At 53.2% G+C, this 17,086-nt stretch overlaps 1 protein-coding gene across 4 annotated transcripts in view; it reads left to right on the top strand.

Moving 5' to 3' along the window:
- GLI2 (GLI family zinc finger 2) overlaps window positions 1-17,086 on the top strand; it is a 256,148-nt gene that overhangs the window by 186,616 nt on the left and 52,446 nt on the right. For 3 of the 4 annotated variants that reach the window (XM_027056004.2, XM_053214887.1, XM_053214888.1), the window contains one exon: window positions 6,269-6,374. The exons of the other annotated variant lie outside the window; for it this stretch is intronic. In XM_027056004.2, coding sequence (XP_026911805.2) covers window positions 6,269-6,374 — 106 coding nt within the window. The remainder of the gene's footprint in view (window positions 1-6,268; window positions 6,375-17,086) is intronic. 4 annotated transcript variants of the gene reach the window in all.

The raw sequence follows: 17,086 nt of genomic DNA, 5'->3' as shown, positions 1-17,086 counted from the left end.
TTTTGGTTTGGGTTTTGGTTTTCGTTTTGCCAGCACAGACACTAGGGACAGAATTGGTGGGGCACAGTGCGGTTTGGAGTAGCCACTGTGAGGCTCGTACAGATGGACCGTGTGGGAATGGGGTGCAGTCAGCAGGGATCCACACGTGGGACACCTTTCCTGCAGTGCTCTGAAGTCCATGACCCATCCTTTCTGCCCGGCCCCCCCTGCATAACGCAGTGAGTCAGGGAGCACCAAGTTGCATGAAGTGCACGTGGAGCAGTGGATGCCGCTTCTGAGTTCCTGCCTCGTGCATCTCAGTGTCCCTTGCAGCGAGGATCGGGGCCCTTGTTCACATCTCCGCTGAGACTCACAGTGATGAGGGAGGGCACGGCCGCTTACTGAGTTTTGGCAGTGTGCCAGACTCCGCAGACGTGCTGTGCGACAGCCGGGGTGGGTGCCGTTCCCACTTTCCAGGTGAAGACACTGAGGCCCAGGGTGCCTGTCACTTGCTAGCAAATGACAAAACCGGGCCTCACACCCAAGACCGTCTGGATCTATGGCTCATGTGCCTCTTGCCCTAGTGTCCCAAGCTCCTTAGGCCACGGGGACATTTCATCCCCCCCTTGAGACTCTCATTTGACTGACGTGCAGCTCTGGAGCGATCCGGCTTTCAATCTGAGCGTAAAGTGCACTGTGCTGGACTTCAAGCCTGCTCCTCTGCCGATTTCGCTTTCCTCCACGTGAGCACCTTCCTGCTCCAAAGACACGGGGTGTCTCTTCCTGCCTGGCTCCTTCCGTTAAAGGGAAAGTGACCTGGTAAATCATCTGCACATTAGTGTGAGTTTGTTTCCGTGACCTCCCCAAGGTCTGTGTGCTTTTAAGAAAAGTAGTGAAACCGTTCCAGTGGGTATTACTCAAGATGCGAGGAATTATAAGGAGAAGGAACATGATCTGTTAGTCTTTCCCAGGGAATCCCAAGCAGAGTCCTCCACAGGGCAAGAGAAATTTGGAAGCCAGGAAGCCCTTTCTCGGCCCCCTAGAGCCATGCCAAATTGGAATGCTTCCATTTCGGCTTATTAGAGGCCACCTGGGACCCATCAAGTGTCTGTGATGCAGCCACAGCCCTGGCCAGCACGGTGACCTTGGGGCATGGGCCAGCTGCCCAAGCAAGATATGGGGACTCACACCCTGCCTTGGCCCCTGGCCTCCCGCTCAGGGCCCCAGGGACTGCACTGAGATGCATTTCTGCCTCATTGTAACTCAGACCTGCATTGTGCTAGGACCAGGCCTCCTTCCAGAGACACCTGCTGGCTCCTCCCCTCGGTCAGTGCCAGGGCAATGCAGCTCCTCTCACAGAAACCCTTTGCTTCCCTGGGCCCAGGCCCAGGGTAGCCCGGCCCACATTCTCCGAGCTAATTGCCTCCATGGTCTTAATGGAAATGACCACAGTAAGTGAAGACCGTGCTAATCCCTAGGGAGTGGACAGTCCAGAGAGCTGGGGGCCCCTAACACATCCAGTCTGTTCTGGAAGATGGCTGCTTTCTCCTCTCCAGCCCCTCCAGCTTTGGGCCAGCCTCTCTGGCCCTCTCTGAGCTCAGTCCTCAGGGCAGCACCTCTGTGATATAGCAACAGATGACTTCATCCGAGGAGAATTCCTCCAGCTGCTGGTGCAGCTGCCCGGTCATGTTTCGATGACCCAGTTTTCCTGATTCTGTGTCTGAACCCTCTGCTGACCTGCCCCGTCCTCGCTGGCAGAAAAGCACTAGAGTCACTACTAATGGGGCTTCAACTAGAGCCGGGCTCGCAGAGAAGGGTCCTCTTTGCCCCCTTGCATTAGACCAAGGACATTGCCGACGCAAGACAACCTTCACCCCCAGGACCACCAGCCGAGCAGCACTTGGCTTTTAGACCTCAGCACAGAAAAATTCTGGGTTTTGGTATAAAAGCCTTCACACCACCATCGCAGCTTCCCAGACTGGCCATCTTTCCGTGTAGGATCAAAAACAAATGTGCGTTTTCTTCAGAGGGGGTGGGGTGAGCCGTAGAAAATTCAATCTTAGAGTTTCTTCCCCAGAAACTTAAAAAGAGAGCCATGTCTTTGAAATGACATATGGTGTGGGGTGTGTGTGTGTGTGTGTGTGTGTGTGTGTGTGTGTGTGTGTCTCCCCACCGGAAGGACATGGTTTAGTTTGGATTTTTTTTTTAAGTTAAAAAAAGCGCCCACAATGAAAACAATGTGGAAGGATCTCATTCAGTATGTCCCTCGGAGGCAGCTCTCACTGTCTGCGTGTGTCTTCGTGTTCCTTGGGTGCTGCTGACGGCCTCTGGCCCGAGTGATTTCTCCCGAGTCCAGAATGGAATTTCTCCTGCAGCCCGGGTGAGGGGCTCTGAGCAAAGCCTTCACTTCTGAATGAGGGGCGCATGGGGACAGTCCATGCCGGTCTGAAAGGGTCCTGAGACCTCAGATGGGCTGGATCAGTCTTCATCCCGTGGGTTGCCTCGTGTGCACAGCTGGCCCCAGAGACAGCTGGCTGGGGCAGTGGTCCTACCCGTGGGCTCAGGTGACTGGGACACCTGCTGGCTCCTCCCCTCGGTCAGTGCCAGGGCAATGCAGCTCCTCTCACAGAAACCCCGGGGCTGGTGGGCTGAGTGCCTCTCGAAGGGTTACTGGTCCCTAGTAGTGAGTTGTATGGATAGGGCCACAGCAATGAAGCAGTGTCTGTACCCGGAGCTCCTTCTGTGTCCTGCTCAGGGATCCCTCCTCAAGCCTCAATGTGTCACTGGTTGGGACAAGCATGGCTCTTACTCCGGGTTCACAAACAGCAGGATTGTCCTGGTAGGAAGGAACTTAACCCATCTAATTCCTACTGTACAAATGGGAACCGTAATGCCCAGAGAGGAGACACGATTTCCCCAATGTCCCATGGCCTGGCCCGCAGTCCCGATTTAAGAGAAAGCCACGTCCTGCCGTAAACCTCCACAGCCTGCACCCCAGTGATCAGGCAGAAAGAGAGCAGCCCCAGCTGCAGCAGAGCTCTGTGTCTTATGTCTCTTCCCAGAAGCCCCAGGGTCCTCCTTCCCATCACACACACACACACACACACACACACACACACACACACACACAGAGCAGCTGGCTTCAGCCTTGGCCCCACCTCCATTTCATGTTCACCTGGTAAACTACTATGAGCACTTCATTTCTGCAGATTTTATAGCTGTTTAGACCCGGGTGAAGTTGCATTAACCCTGAGCAGAACACTCCTAGATGGTGAGGTGGAGGGGAAGGTCTGGGCTCTGAGAGCATTAGGGGACCGCCTTCTACTTCTGCAGGTGGCAGGATGAGGGAGGAAAGGAGCACACCCGGGTTTTGCAGGGTGGGGGTGGAGGGGGTGGCCGGTGGGAGGACTGGAGATTCTGGGGTAAATATAGCCTGGGGTGCAGTGAAGACCAGGAATTGGTATCTGCAAAGTACTGAGAGCAGGGCCCAGTGCTGCATGAGCATTTGTTAAACATAATATGTACTCAAGGTGGGACCAGGAGAAGCCCTGGGATCACCCTCCCACCCAGCGACTGCCTCTGGCCATTCCTTGTGTCTGAGCAGAGGGAAAAGCCCTCGACCAGCTGTCCAGCTGCCTTGGATTCTCTTCCGGGTTCTGTTGTTTATTATATCTGTGACTTTGAGCGGAAGTCACCCCTTGCCTCCCATTTCCACATCTGTGAAATGGGCATAGCAGCCTATCCTGGCTGCCTCAGGGGGCTTTTGGGTATGCAGGGAAACACTCAGAAACACACAGGAGCAAAGTACTTTTATTTTATTACCAATACTATACTCTGGTCTGCCTGGCCACATTTAAAATAAAGAAACTTACAAAAAGCAAAAGGCCCTTTCCTGAACATCCGGGGAAGCGAACACGGCTTCCGTGTTCCGGGTCCCTGGGGGTTCAGGGAAGGCCGTCTCATCTCCCAGTCTGTAAGCAGGCCGGCACTGACCCCTCCACCCTCCCCAGGTTTGCAGGGAGTTCTGAGCAACTTGTCCGATGCTCCACAGCTAGTAAAATAGTGTGTTCATAGCGGATCAGGGACTGCGGGGCTCCAAATGTTAGTGAGAATTGTCATCGGCAGTAGTATCATTTATGGAGTGTTTCCTGTATGCACAGGCACAGGGCTAAGCACTGCCCCTGCAGGAACATTTTATGTTCATAGCAACCATAAAGGAGGTTACTGTTACCCATTCTCAGATGAACAAATGGTGACTCAGAGAAGGAGAGAAGCTTGCTTGATATCACGCAGCTGGTGAGCCCCAGGTTTGTGCTCTGGATCTCTGACTCCCAGGGGCTCTGGCATCCTGTTACTGCCACCAGCGTCACACCCGGGGTCCAGCCTCACCTCTCAGGGGACATGGACTGGCCTAAGGGAACAGCATGGTCGCTCCAGCAATCTCCAGCCCCGGAAGTGAGGGCCCGACCCAGAGGGATGGGACCCCACGTCTGGTGTCCTGTCTGATGGCCATGTCCCCTCTGAGGCCAAGATTTGTGGAGTCTGTGTTTGGCAAATTGATTTCATCAGGGTGAGAAGATTTGCTTTCTTTGTTCCCAGTCCCCATGAAAGGTGTCAGGATTGGGGGATGATGAGGATAAATTTGATTATGTAAAAATTCAGGTTAAAATTTCAGGAGAGAAGTTTTCTTTTAGGAATCCATGGTGTTCGTGGGGTGCCTGGCTGGCTTAGGCAGTAGAGCACATGACTCTTGATCTCACGGTTGTGAGTTTGAGCCCCAACACTGGGTGTAGAGATTACTTAAAAATTAAAAGAAAATCTTAAAGAAAAGAATTCATGGTGTTCAACCCAACATCCATCAACAAATGAATGACAACCACATGGGGTACATCCATGCGATGGAATAGCATTCAGCCCTGAAAAAGGAAATCCTGACACCTGCTACACCAGAGGAACCTTGAGGACATTATACTAAGTGACCTAAGCCAGACAGTAAAGGACACATGCGGTAGGATTCCTTCTACTCCTATGAGGCATGTGGAGTAGTCAGATCATAGAGACAGGAAGGAGAAGATGGCTGCCAGGGGCTGGAGGGGAGGAAGAATGGTGAGTTAGTCTTTAATGGGAACAGGGTCTCCGCTGGGGAAGATGGAAATGTTCTGGAAATGGATGGTGGGCGTCCAGCAATTTGAATGTATGAATGCCACTGAGCTGGACACGTAAAAATGGGTCAAAGGGTAAATATTACGTTACATATGCTTGACCACCACGAAAAGAGAACTCATAGTGCTTATAATACAGTACCAGAATGCATTTGCCCAGAAACTGTTAGCAGAGTTATGCATATATATTCATTACCGTGGGCTGGGCAGTCAGCTGGCTCGTACGCGTACAAAACAAACCCGTCTCCATTTCTTGCATAGATTCGGCGATCCAGACTCAACACTCCCACTGGCCCATGGCCTTCAGCCTAAGAACTGACTGAGAAATCTCCCCTTCTTAGCCCTTTTCCCGGTCTACCTACTTTTTAAAGAGGCTTGTTTTCCTAAAGCCTATAATTATGTTTGCCTCCAGGGTACCCAGGAATTTTTTTTTTTTTTTTAAGTAAGCAAAGAGCATCCTACAATTATCATGATGATTTGTTGAGGGCAGGCCAAGTGCAGACACAACCCTGGAAGCGATGTTCATGTGTTGGTGTTTGCGTCTTGGAGGCACCCACCAGCTCACTTGGGGTCAGTAATTAATACGAAGAGCTGGAGAATTAACAGGCCCACGTAGGTGTCCACTCTTTGCCGCCAGCAGGACGGGGGAGGCGGCTCGGTGGGATTGCGCCTTCCTGAGGCTGGCCGCAGCCGGGAGCGGGACCCCGGCTTCACAGATGGTTCTAGGTAAACATTTCCAGCCAGGGTGACTGCAGCATCCGGATGCCGTCACCCGGGGCTGCCAGAGCCACACGCAGCCGAGGCCGAGATGGGCAGCAGCCCGTCGGCTCTGTCAGCCCTGATTTGTGGCTGAGCCTTAATCTCCCCGAGTTCAAAGAGCGCTTAGCTGCTTGTCTTTGTCAAGAGCGCGGTTGGGGATCTTTTATGTGAAAGATGTAGGATTCTCGGGCTGACTTTGATTATTTATTCATCCCGCTCCGTGGGTGTGTGATAGCCAGGGCACCGCGGAGCCCCCTGTCCTGGCTACTCTTGCTCTGAAATTCATTGAGCTTTAAAGCCCTTTGAAAATTGCTGTTTGAGGGAGGGGAAAAGTTTTTGAAGGCCTGTTTCTCTCTCCCACTCCACAGTGCCACAACACCTTTTGCCACCGTTTCATGCTCCCTTACCGATTGACATGAGACACCAGGAGGGAAGGTACCATTATGAGCCCCACTCTGTCCACGGCGTGCACGGGTAAGTTCTGCCCTCCACCCTCCACCCCAGCATGTTGTCACCTGTCACCCCGGAGGCCAGCAGCCTCAGCCACCTGTCATGCCTCCGTCTGTCTTTCTGGATTTCCTGATCTGCCCTGTCCTGAGCTGATGGTCACCTCTGCCACCCGGGAGGGCGATGAGCCGGGACCCTGCGCACATGTGTTGGTGGGATCCCTCTGGTTCCCTGAGAAGGAAGCCCCGCTTGGCTCACACGTCACCACCTCCAAGGCTGCAGGCTGTCCCGGTGTACCCATAGCACCTTGAGGCTCTGTGTGCACCCACGCAGTGGGAACCCCCTCCAGGCCAGAGGTCCTTCATAAGTACCGGGACTTTAGTTATATGTTGTCGTAGGATAATACTTCATAGCACCCTTTTTTACACGTCTCAGTTTAGAATATTATAGAGTCACCCTGATGACAAGGACAAGCTCCATGTTATATTTTGGGGCCTGTTCCCTCTCCCTGCTCTGAGATCCCCGGTAGAAGGGGCCTCACCCAGTGCCGTCTCGCTAAAACTAATCCTGCCCCTCTTTATTCCCACCTGAGTCTTCGAAGCCACCAAGTTTTCTCGGTCTTTGCGATTCAAAGACTCGGCCCGGTGCTGCCGCATCCATTCTGCTTTCAGAGGAGAGGCTGGAACCTTCTCCCTACCCCCACATCTCTGCTGCTCCTCACACCTGTCTTGGAGGGAGCCTATTGCAAAGGGCCAACCGGCCCCGGGGCCCCTCTAGACCCAGCCACCTCACCTGTCCACGCCAAGTCGCTGTTCACAGTCCTAGGACACACAGCCCTGCCACAGTTCCCCGTGCCCGGAATGCACCCTCCTCCTGGGGACCACACCGAGTGGGGGCCCTTCCCCCGGGATCATCTGTTTTCACACCTACCCCCCCCAAAAGGCTCTGAACTTCACTCTCATTGCCCCATTGCCAGTGGCCTATACATAACAGGTGCTTGATCAATGTTTGCTGAGTGAGAGCACTCCCCACCCACCCACTGAAGACAAACCCTACTTCCTGCCTCTCCCAGTTCCTGTCTGAGTGAAGTCAGTGAACTCTTGCTGAGCCCGCCCCACGTTCAAAGCAAGCACTGTACCTGATCAGGAGGCCGGAGACTAAGAAGGTCCCAGCCCTCAGGCGGCTCCTGTTTCTGGCACCCATTGTTGCCTCCCCAAGGCAGAGCCAATCTGGGACTTTGCTTCTCTTTCCTTTAACATATCTTTTACTTTGAAATAATTTCAGACATGTGAAAACAGTTGCAAAAATAGTGCAGAGGTTTCCATTATCCCCTCCACTGTTCACATCTTACGTGACCAAAAAGACTGATACAGTGTCATTGACTAACTTGTAAATCTTACCCACATTTCCTCAGTTTCCCCACTAATTTCTTTTTTTTTTTCCTGTTCAGGATCCAGCCTTTGCATTTAGCAGTCAAACCTCCTTCAATCTGAGACAGTGGCTTAGTTTCTCTTGTCTTTCATGACCTTGACCCTCTCGAAGAGGACAGGCCAGTACAAAATGTGCAGATTTGGGACACTTACGTGAAAGTTGCCTCATGATTAAATTCAGAATAGGGGCACTTGGGTGGCTCAGTCGGTTAAGCATCCGACTCTTGGTTTCAGCTCAGGTCATGATCTCACGGTTCCGTGAGTTTGAGCTGGGCATCAGGCTTTGTGCTGACATTGTAGAGCCTGCTTGGGATTCTCTCTCTCCCTCTCTCTCTCTGCCCCTCCTGAGCTCATGCTTTCTTTGTCTCTCTCAAAAATGAATAAATAAACTTAAAAAAAATTCCAGAATAAGCATTTTGGGGTATAATACCTTAAAAGTGGTTTGGTGCCCCTTCCTAGTACATCATGCCATGCACATGATGGTAATACTTCTCGTCATGGGAGATGTTAATTTTTCTCGTCACTGGAGATCACTTAGTTAACGTGAGGTCTGCTGGGTTTCTCTACTTTAAAGCTGGTCCCTTTGTAAGTAATAAGTATCTTGGGCGGTGATACTTGGATAATATGTAAATATTCTGTGTCCCATCATATCTTCACCCACTAACTTTAACATCCATGGACAGTTCTCAACAGAAACTAATTACTAGTGTTTGCCAAATGGTGATTTTCTATTTCCATCATTCCTTCCACATTTATCACCTGGAATTCTCCTGTAAGAAATAGTCCCTTCTCCCCTGTGCCTTTCTTTCTTTGGCTATTTACTTACACCAAATAAATGCCTGGATGGTCGTGTTACTCTGAGGTATATTCTGTTGTGGTCACTATTTTTGTGTGGTTGCAGCGACCACAGATTTGGACTTTGGGAGTCCCCTAGAGTCGTCTCCCGGGTCTTTCAAATACTGGAAATTTCTCATTTCATGGCAGCGCATGTCGCCGGTTCTCACTTGACTAGGGCCTGCTGCTGGTCCAGCTGGTAGGTGATGGGGCCCTTGCAGCCCTCTGCCCACCTCCCAGCCCCTCCAGCCGCAGGGGCTGAGACTACAGCTCTGGCGGCTAGCTTATGGGGGATGCACACATTTGGAGCTAGTGAATCACCCGAAAATTGCTCAGTCGATAGCATCTGAGAACCGAAGGAGAATCAAGGAAGCCGAGTCCCTATTTGGGAGGGGATTGGAGTTGCTGACTTTCTGCTCTTGAGAAATACTGGGGTTCGTTCAGTGACACAGATCCTCGGAAAGCAGACCCGCAGGGAAGTGTCCCCTGCAAGGGACCCGGTGCTGGTCAGAGACATGGGTGGTGCCGGTGGCTCCTTGGAGGCACAGCCCACGCAGGATTGCAGCACCGTGAGGTGACTATCTTGGCTCACATGTCCACACAAACCTGGTGACCACAGCAGAGCTATAATAAGACCCCACCATTGGCAACTGCCATTTCTCACAATAATTCCGACCTACTAAACAGGCTCTGTCATAAATATTTCATGTTTTCATCTCTCTTAATCCTCTCAACAGCCCTGTAAGACAGGCATTTCATACCATCCCATTTTACAGAAGAAACTGAGGCAGCACAGAGAGGTTAAATAACTAACCACCAGGGTCACCCACTTAGGGAGTGGGAGAGTTAGAAATCTAATTACAACCTCCTGACCCCAGGCCCTCAGCTGCACGCTGGGCTCTCTCCTGGGGGCACATAGATAAGCACTGGTCTCCTGGACAGGCCCAGCTGATTCCTTCTTGAAAGCACATAGAGCCCTTTGTTAGGGCACCACCCCCTCAGTCAGTGGTTCCCCAACCCTCTGGACCCGCAGCATCAGCATCCTCTGTTAGGAATACGGATTCTCAGGCCCTAGGCCAGACTGCTGAGTCAGAGACTGGGGTAGGGCTCATGTTTGGGTTTAACATGCCCCCAAGCGATGCTTCTATGGGCCTCCCATCACTGAATGAGGGAGCCCTGACGGGAGCCCTCAGTGCTGTCCCCCTGGGGCTGATGGAGATCTAAGAGATGGTCCCTGAGTCTTCTCCAGGCTTTGTCATTCACCGGCCTTGGGTTGGACACAAGTCATGTCCCCTCTCTGGGCCTGCTTCCTTCCCGGCCAGTGAAGGGTGGGCATGGGCAGAACACTGGTAGAAGCAGAAAGCCTTAGTGGCAGGCAGCTGGGGAGGTCTGGCCAGGTCAGTGGGCCTGTGGAAATGGCCTTGTCACTCCCTGGCCCACATGACTCTTTCACCAGACTTGATACCTGAGGGGCAGTGAATTAGTCTCCTGTTGCTGCTATAACAGTTTACCCAGTGGCACAACACGATACTAACTTATTCTCAGATAGTTCTGGAGGCCAGAAGTCTAAAGTAAATCAAGGTATTGGTAGGGCTGGTTCCTTCTGGAGACTCCAGAGGAGAATCTAGCTTCTTGACTTTCATCGTTTCTGGAGGCTCCCCGTGATCCTTAGCCGGTGACCCTTGCCTCTTGTCACATTGCCTTTTCTCCCCTGCTTCTGTCCTCACATTGTCTTCCTCTTCTATAATACTCTTCTCTCTCTGCCTCTCTTATAAAGATGCCAGTGAGGGCTTTTAGGGTCCCCCCCCCCGCCCCCAGGTAATCCAAGATAATCTTCCTGTCTCAAGATCCTTAATTCTATAACATCTGCAAAGTCCTTTTTTCCCCTAGAAGGTCACAGTCACAGATGCCAGGGATTAGGGCCTGAATGTCTCTGGGGCTTATTTGGATCCCCAAACCCCCATGGCCAGTATGGCATCACCCAGGAGAATATAACAAAAGGCGTCAGCCGTGTGTGCAGGGCCTCTGGGAGGCCAGGCTCTGCCAGGGAGGGAGTTAGGTATGCTATATCGGTTTCACCTTCCCCACTGCCCTGTGAGATGCAGCTGGTGAGCTTCAGAGGGGGCATCGACTTCCTGCCAGTCGGCCCTGCGAGGTGGGCATGCCGTCCCCCCTCCCCAGCTAGGGAGGGGCTCTCCTGGTTAACACCCCAGTGACAGGCAGAAGCACTGTGTTCCCAAAGCCCCGTGCCCTGCCAGGATGCCCCTTCGAGGGCTCCACATAATCCTCGGGACGGTCGGTCCCCACCCGGCCACACGGGGACACTGGCCAGTACTTCAGGGCTGGCCTGGGGCCCTGGGAAGTCCACCCCTTCCCTTTCCCGCACCGGTGCCTCAGGTGGGAAACAGGACGAAGCCTACACGAAAAAAACGGCCCCGGTGGCTCTGGCTTCTGTGATTAATGCGGTTGGAGCCTGGGGGAGCGCCCGATCAATCAAGCCCCTGCGGTAGCCCACGCCGCCTCTGCGGCGCTAAATGCATCTAATTACACAAACGTTGCGCAGCAAATGAGGTGCGGTGTCGTCTCTTGTCTGCGGGGTGGGGGCCACCGCCTACTGCTCCGCGCCGGGGCCGCTGCCCATTGGCTGTCCTGGGCCCCACAGTCCGGTGATTGGGCGCCTCGGGCGCACGCGCTCCGGGGACAGTGCTCCACCGCGCGTGCGCCGTAGGTCCTCCCGCTAGACCAGGGAAGTGCTCTGCCACAGACCTTGCCAGCCCACCTGGCCTTGAACCCCAGCGCTGAACTCTGCCGACCAATCCGAAAGGATTAACCTGAGTTTCTCCTTCTGTAATAGGCCATAATAATAGCACTTGTCCCATCTGAGGAGTTGTTTTGAGAATGAAATGGGGTCATATAAGTAAAACAGGCATTCAGTGGATGTTAACGGTGAATATTCTCACAGTTGCTATGTCCGTTTGCTTATTGGAGGGCGGGGGGTGTCATTGCAGGCCAAGGGACTTGTGGCGGAGGTAGGCCATGACATGACCTTCAAAGAGGATTCTGTCTGGTGGCCGTGACATAAGAAGGTGGAAAATAGGACTGAAGAAGTACCACTGGGGATGGGGAGGCGTGGGGCCTTTTTTTCTCCCAGTTGAAAGACTTTGGACTTTATCCCCTTGGCAACCAGGAGCGAGAGGGAAGGGTCAGATTTATTTCCAGGGTGCCCGTAGGAGCAGCTAGGGGATGGAGAGGAGAAGTGGGGAACCCGGCAAAGGGACCTGCCAGAGCCTGTCATCGTGTCCCAGGCAGATGAGGAGCAGGGTCCAGGCTGACTGTCCTCCACTCCAACAGGCGGCTACAGAGGGGAGAGTGGGGTATAGGGTTCAGCGTGTGGAAACCCAGCCTGCACAGCCCAGCTGGACAGCCTCCTCCTCGATGCCTGCCCCCCACCCTGACACAGCCAGCGTTCCCTGTCCCCTGGAGGTGCAAACCCACAGCAGGACTTGCACAGCTCCCTAATGCTCAAGTGGTTCTAGAAGAGTACCTGGCACTGTCGGTGGACTCTGTGGGCAGCATTTCTTTTCTTATTTTTATGTTTATTTACTCTTGAGACAGAGAGAGACAGAGCATGAGTGGGGGGGGGGGGGGCAAAGAGAGAGGGAGACACAGCATCTGAAGCAGGCTCCAGGCTCTGAGCTGTCAGCACAGAGCCCAAAGCAGGGCTCGAACTCACAAACTGTGAGATCGTGACTTGAGCCTAAGTTGAAAGCTTAACAGACTGAGCCACCCAGGTGCCCCTTGAGGCAACATTTCTTATCTGTATAAACCACAAGTGGTGCGGAGATAAATGGGCAGGGGGGTTGTTTCTGCTGGTCAGGTGGGGTTCTCTTGTGACCCCCCCCCCAACTTCCCCTTGGGAATATGATCCTGAGTGGCTGAGAGTCCATTCTTGAGAGCGAGAAGGAAAGGCCGGCCAGTCAGTGGGGGCAAACATTCCCTGTAGACTTTCCATAGCCTTGTGACTGCTGGTGGGAAACGGGGGGGGGGGGGGGAGGGGCGGCTCTTTGGATCCCCTCCTGGCCCCTGCCCTTGGAAACAGGCTTGCTAGGCATAGTGGGGACAGAGGCTGAGGCATGGCATGCAGGGCCCCCAGCTGGAGCTCCCCACTTGCCCCCTGTAAACAGTCACGTAAGCAGGAGTGTGGGAATCAGTGGGCCAGGATCAACCCATGCCCTGTCGTGGAAGGGGTCAACCTTCCACTCCCCGTGTGGCTTATGGGGTCCTTCTCATCCCAGCCCAGCCATGGGGCATCAGAGAGGACCAATTCCAGCTGCTTCTAGCCCAGGAGGGTACGCAGAGATCATCTCGTCCTGCAGTTCTCAAACCTGGCTGCGAATCTGAACTCGGGTCTGTCTTAAAGATGCACACTCTTAGGCCCAAGCCTAGAAGTTCTGGTTCTTTTGGGCTAAAATGAGGACCGGGAATCTGTTTACAGACACCCACAGGCCAGCACTTGGGGACCGCCGTGAGCCACTCTGCTTATTTTATACCCAAGAAAATAGGCCCGGGGCTGTGTGTTGGCTTTCCAGAGTCCTAGAATCAGCAGGCTGTAGGCCTTTCCCTCTCAGTGATAACGGGTCCAAAGTACGAGGTGTTAAAAATCCCCCGGTTCCTTTTTGTCACCCATTCACAGATGCAGTCCCCATAAGTTGACCTAAATCTGTGCACATTCTCGGCTTGCAGAAGGGGGTGAGCTTCTGGAACGAGGGCAGCTACATCTTCCCAACCATGAGAAGGACAGTCCCTTTCTCTCTCCTCGTGCCTGATCCCATACCTGATCTCTGACATCCGTGGTGATGGCTGAACCTGCAGCACCGGCCTAGGTTCTAGAGCTGACCACCACTAGTCACTGCCATCAGGGCCACTTGATCCTGAGCTGTAGTTGGTGAGCAGGGTTCCAGCAGTCACGGCCCAAGGCCACCCGTATAGACAAGGAGAGAGGAGGGGGGCGGTCTTGCTAGGGACAGATGGCTCTGGGGCTTTAGCTATCAATTCATGTGAAGTCAGCATGAGGGCCCAGGTAGTTTGAGAAAAGAGAAAACGCCAGCTGGTGGGTGCAAGGGCCTGTGCCTTCCACCATCATCTGCACACTTTGTCACACGTGCAAATTATCCAGAGACCCCCTGAGAGAGCTGTTAAGGATGTCTGAACCCACCTCGTCCTGGTGCCTGCATATTAATGGGGATGTTTAAGCCCCTCTGTTGGTGTACTGCACAACGTAGTTGCTTTGCTGTTGCTGGCCGAGCTCCTGAACTTTCTATTCTGGAGGGGTTTGAAGATGGCTTTTTCCAAGGTCAGTGTTCCATAAAGACTGCACCAGCTCATCATGAGATTAATAAACATGCAACCTGCTTTGTTTGGGGCCCCTGACAGCCCTGTCCTCAGCCCGCCTCGAGGCAGTAATATTTTCTGGTTGGTTCACGGTTCACCAGGTTCACGGTTCACAGAGGACTGGCTTTGTGTTTCCAAAGAACGTTCTCTTCCCTCAGCAAATGTGCGCACTTCTTTTCAGAGATTCGTGGAAGCAAGGAAGAGACTTTGGGAGGGCATATCTGTCTGGCTTCCGGGCTGAGATGCTGGGTGGGTCCACAGTTGCCCACCAGAGGCCTCGTCCTCCTCCTCACTGGGGTCCAAGTTGTCCTTTAATCTCTAGGGAGCGCTCCTTAAAACCCACTGTAACCGACCACTTCCTTCTCAGAGCAATGGGGTGGCAGGTAGATGCAGAGCCCAGAGAACACTGGAGCTGGCCTCCCCTCATGGCTCTCTGAGGGCCGAGTGGCTAATAAGTGTGGAACCTTGGCTCAAGGTGATGTGAGTGACCCTTAGAGACCCCTCTGGGCAGCAGGTCACTGGGGGCAGGCTGACTGAGGTGCAGGGTCCAGCCCTCTGGATTTAACTGTCACCTGCTCCCTACAAGGAAAGCAACATTGTCACGTTTGCTTGCTAAGTGGAGAAACTGAGGCACAGTGAGGTTGACCACTTTCTCTAGTGACATCCTCCTAGTAAGTAGCAAAGCTAGGACTGGAACCCGGGCAGTTTGACCCTAGAGGCCCCCTCTCTGCATGGACCTTTCTGCTAAAGACTCTCCCGGCTCTGAGAGCTTCAGATTCCCGGCTCCAGGAACGGGCTCTGCGGTGTGGGACAGACAGCTCATTTATAATGGAATCTGGCCTGTAAAAGTTTAATGAGGAGCGTGTCTGATAAGCCAGCCTGCTCTTTGATCTTTGCTGAACGCTGGCCCCTCGCAGAAGAGGAGCTGCCTGGCTCTGGGCTTTGGAGAGAGCCTGTGCGGTCAGCCCAGGGCAGGAGGGGCCCCGGGAGTGAAAGGCATCTTGATGTGCAGAAAGGAGGCGGGTCTGCACTGGGGGAGGGCATATGCAAAGCAGGCATAGGGAAGGGCTTCCTGGTGGGAAAGTCCTGCAGGGTTGAGAGGTGGTCTTTCTGGTTCTCCTGTCCCACTGGGCCACCATCCTCTTGAGCATTGCACATCCTACGCCCCCAGGATTTGGGCAGGATGGGGTGGGGCCAGGGTTCAAATCCTGCCTATGCCACTTACACCATTTATGTCTTTGGTCTGGCTGTTTAACTCTGTGAGCCTTGGTTTCCCCATCTCTAAAGTGGGGATCCAGGGACCCCTGGATGGCTCAGTCTGTTAAGCCTCCGACTTTGGCTTAGGTCATGATCTCACAGCTCGTGAGAGCCCCACGTCGGGCCCTGTGCTAACAGCCTAGAGCTTGCTTCGGTTTCTGTCTCCTTCTGTCTCTGCCCCTCCCCCATTCTCACTCTGTCTCGATAAATAAATAAATAAATAAATAAATAAATAAATAAATAAGGGGATACAACAGCATCCCATGGGGTGGGCTTGAGGATTAGGTGAGTGGGTGTACGTAAAGCACATAGAACAGCCCCTGGTACATCGTGAGCTCCGGACAATGATTTGCCCTTTTCACCCTCGTGCTGATACCAGAAGTAAAGCCACATTTCATCCCAGGTACTCTACTGGGTGCTGGGCAGATGTTATCATATCCAGTACCCCCAACACCTTGTAAGGTGAGTGATAGTCTCCCCATTTTGTGGAGCAGAAAAACAGATCCCAGAATGTAAGAGCTCCCCAAGATCATTCAGCTGGTATGTGAGATCTGACTCTCCATCCTGAGCCTTTCTCTATGCCGTGATTGTCCTTGGAGAGGAAGTAACATCTCGTTGCAGGTCTTAGGGCTACGGTGGGTTATCCATGCTGGCAAAGATGGGAACAGAACGATAGTCAACACAAAGGAATTAGTCAGTAGGAATAAAAAAAATTTTTAATTTTTTTTTTTTTTTTTTTGAGAGGGAGAGCATGCGCTCACAGGAGAGAGGCAGAGAGAGAGGGAGACACAGAATCTGAAGCAGCCTCCAAGCTCCAGGCTCTGAGCTGTCAGCACAGAGCCCGACTCAGGGCTTGAAACCACGAATTGTGAGATCACCACCTGAATCGAAGTCGGACACTTAACTGATTGAGCCACCCGGGTGCCCCACTAGGAGTAAAATTTCAGTTTGTGGGATAGATTGGCCTTTGAGGTGGGATCCTCTCCCAGGGCACATGGTCGGGTTGCCCACTCTGGGTGGAAGCTGATGCCAGTGCCCAGAATGCATTCGCATTCAGCCTAGCTCATTGCTGCTGGCTTTCCTGGAGGTCACTGCTGCTGGCCTTGGTCAACCACAGTTGGGGGGACTCGTGAGCAGTGCTCTGCCCCTGAGTCCCACTGCTCTTTGAGCGTCCAGCACTGTGGCCGGCATTGCTGTGTCACTTACTCGTCCTGGTGCCCATGGAGAAGAAGAGGTACACTGGGCACGGTGGGAGCCTTTTCTCCCATTCTCTCCTGCTGGGAGCTGCATTTCTGAGATGTGAACTTGACCCGCCCTGCCCAAGCAAGTAGAGTTTAGCTGTTGCCTAACTCAGGGGGGTGGGAAGGTCTGAGCGCTCATTCATCTGACGTCAGCCACCCAAGGCTAGGATGTGCCAGCCTTGTGCCAGGTGTTGGGGATACAGGCCCAAGGAGGCCCACTGTTGCTGCCCATGTGCATCTCATGGTCTTGGAGGGGAAGGAGGAGAAATGGGGCAGTTACAGAGTCGTGTACTGGAAAGGGGGTGGGAGCCCAGAACACCAAGAAACCAGGAATGGAAAGCATTTACCAGAAGGAAGGCATGGGCAGCCTGTCTGTCCCCAGCTCAGCCCTAGCCCCAGCCTGCCATGGGGCTCCAGGGCCTTCTTGGGGTTGCCCCTGTACCAATGAGGGCCTCCACTCCCAGGCAGACACAGATCCCAGTATGAAAGAGGGGGCCTTTTCAATGCACACACTAATGGACTCAAAATTGGGTAAAAATCGGCAGCACACCCACCTCTAAGAAGACTTTTTATCTAAACTATTTGG

This window comes from Acinonyx jubatus, chromosome C1 (genome assembly GCF_027475565.1).
Source record: "Acinonyx jubatus isolate Ajub_Pintada_27869175 chromosome C1, VMU_Ajub_asm_v1.0, whole genome shotgun sequence".
In the NCBI taxonomy this organism is placed as follows: Eukaryota; Metazoa; Chordata; class Mammalia; order Carnivora; family Felidae; genus Acinonyx; species Acinonyx jubatus.
Note: the sequence above shows the minus strand (reverse complement) of the source record. Positions and strands in the feature narration are given on the sequence as shown.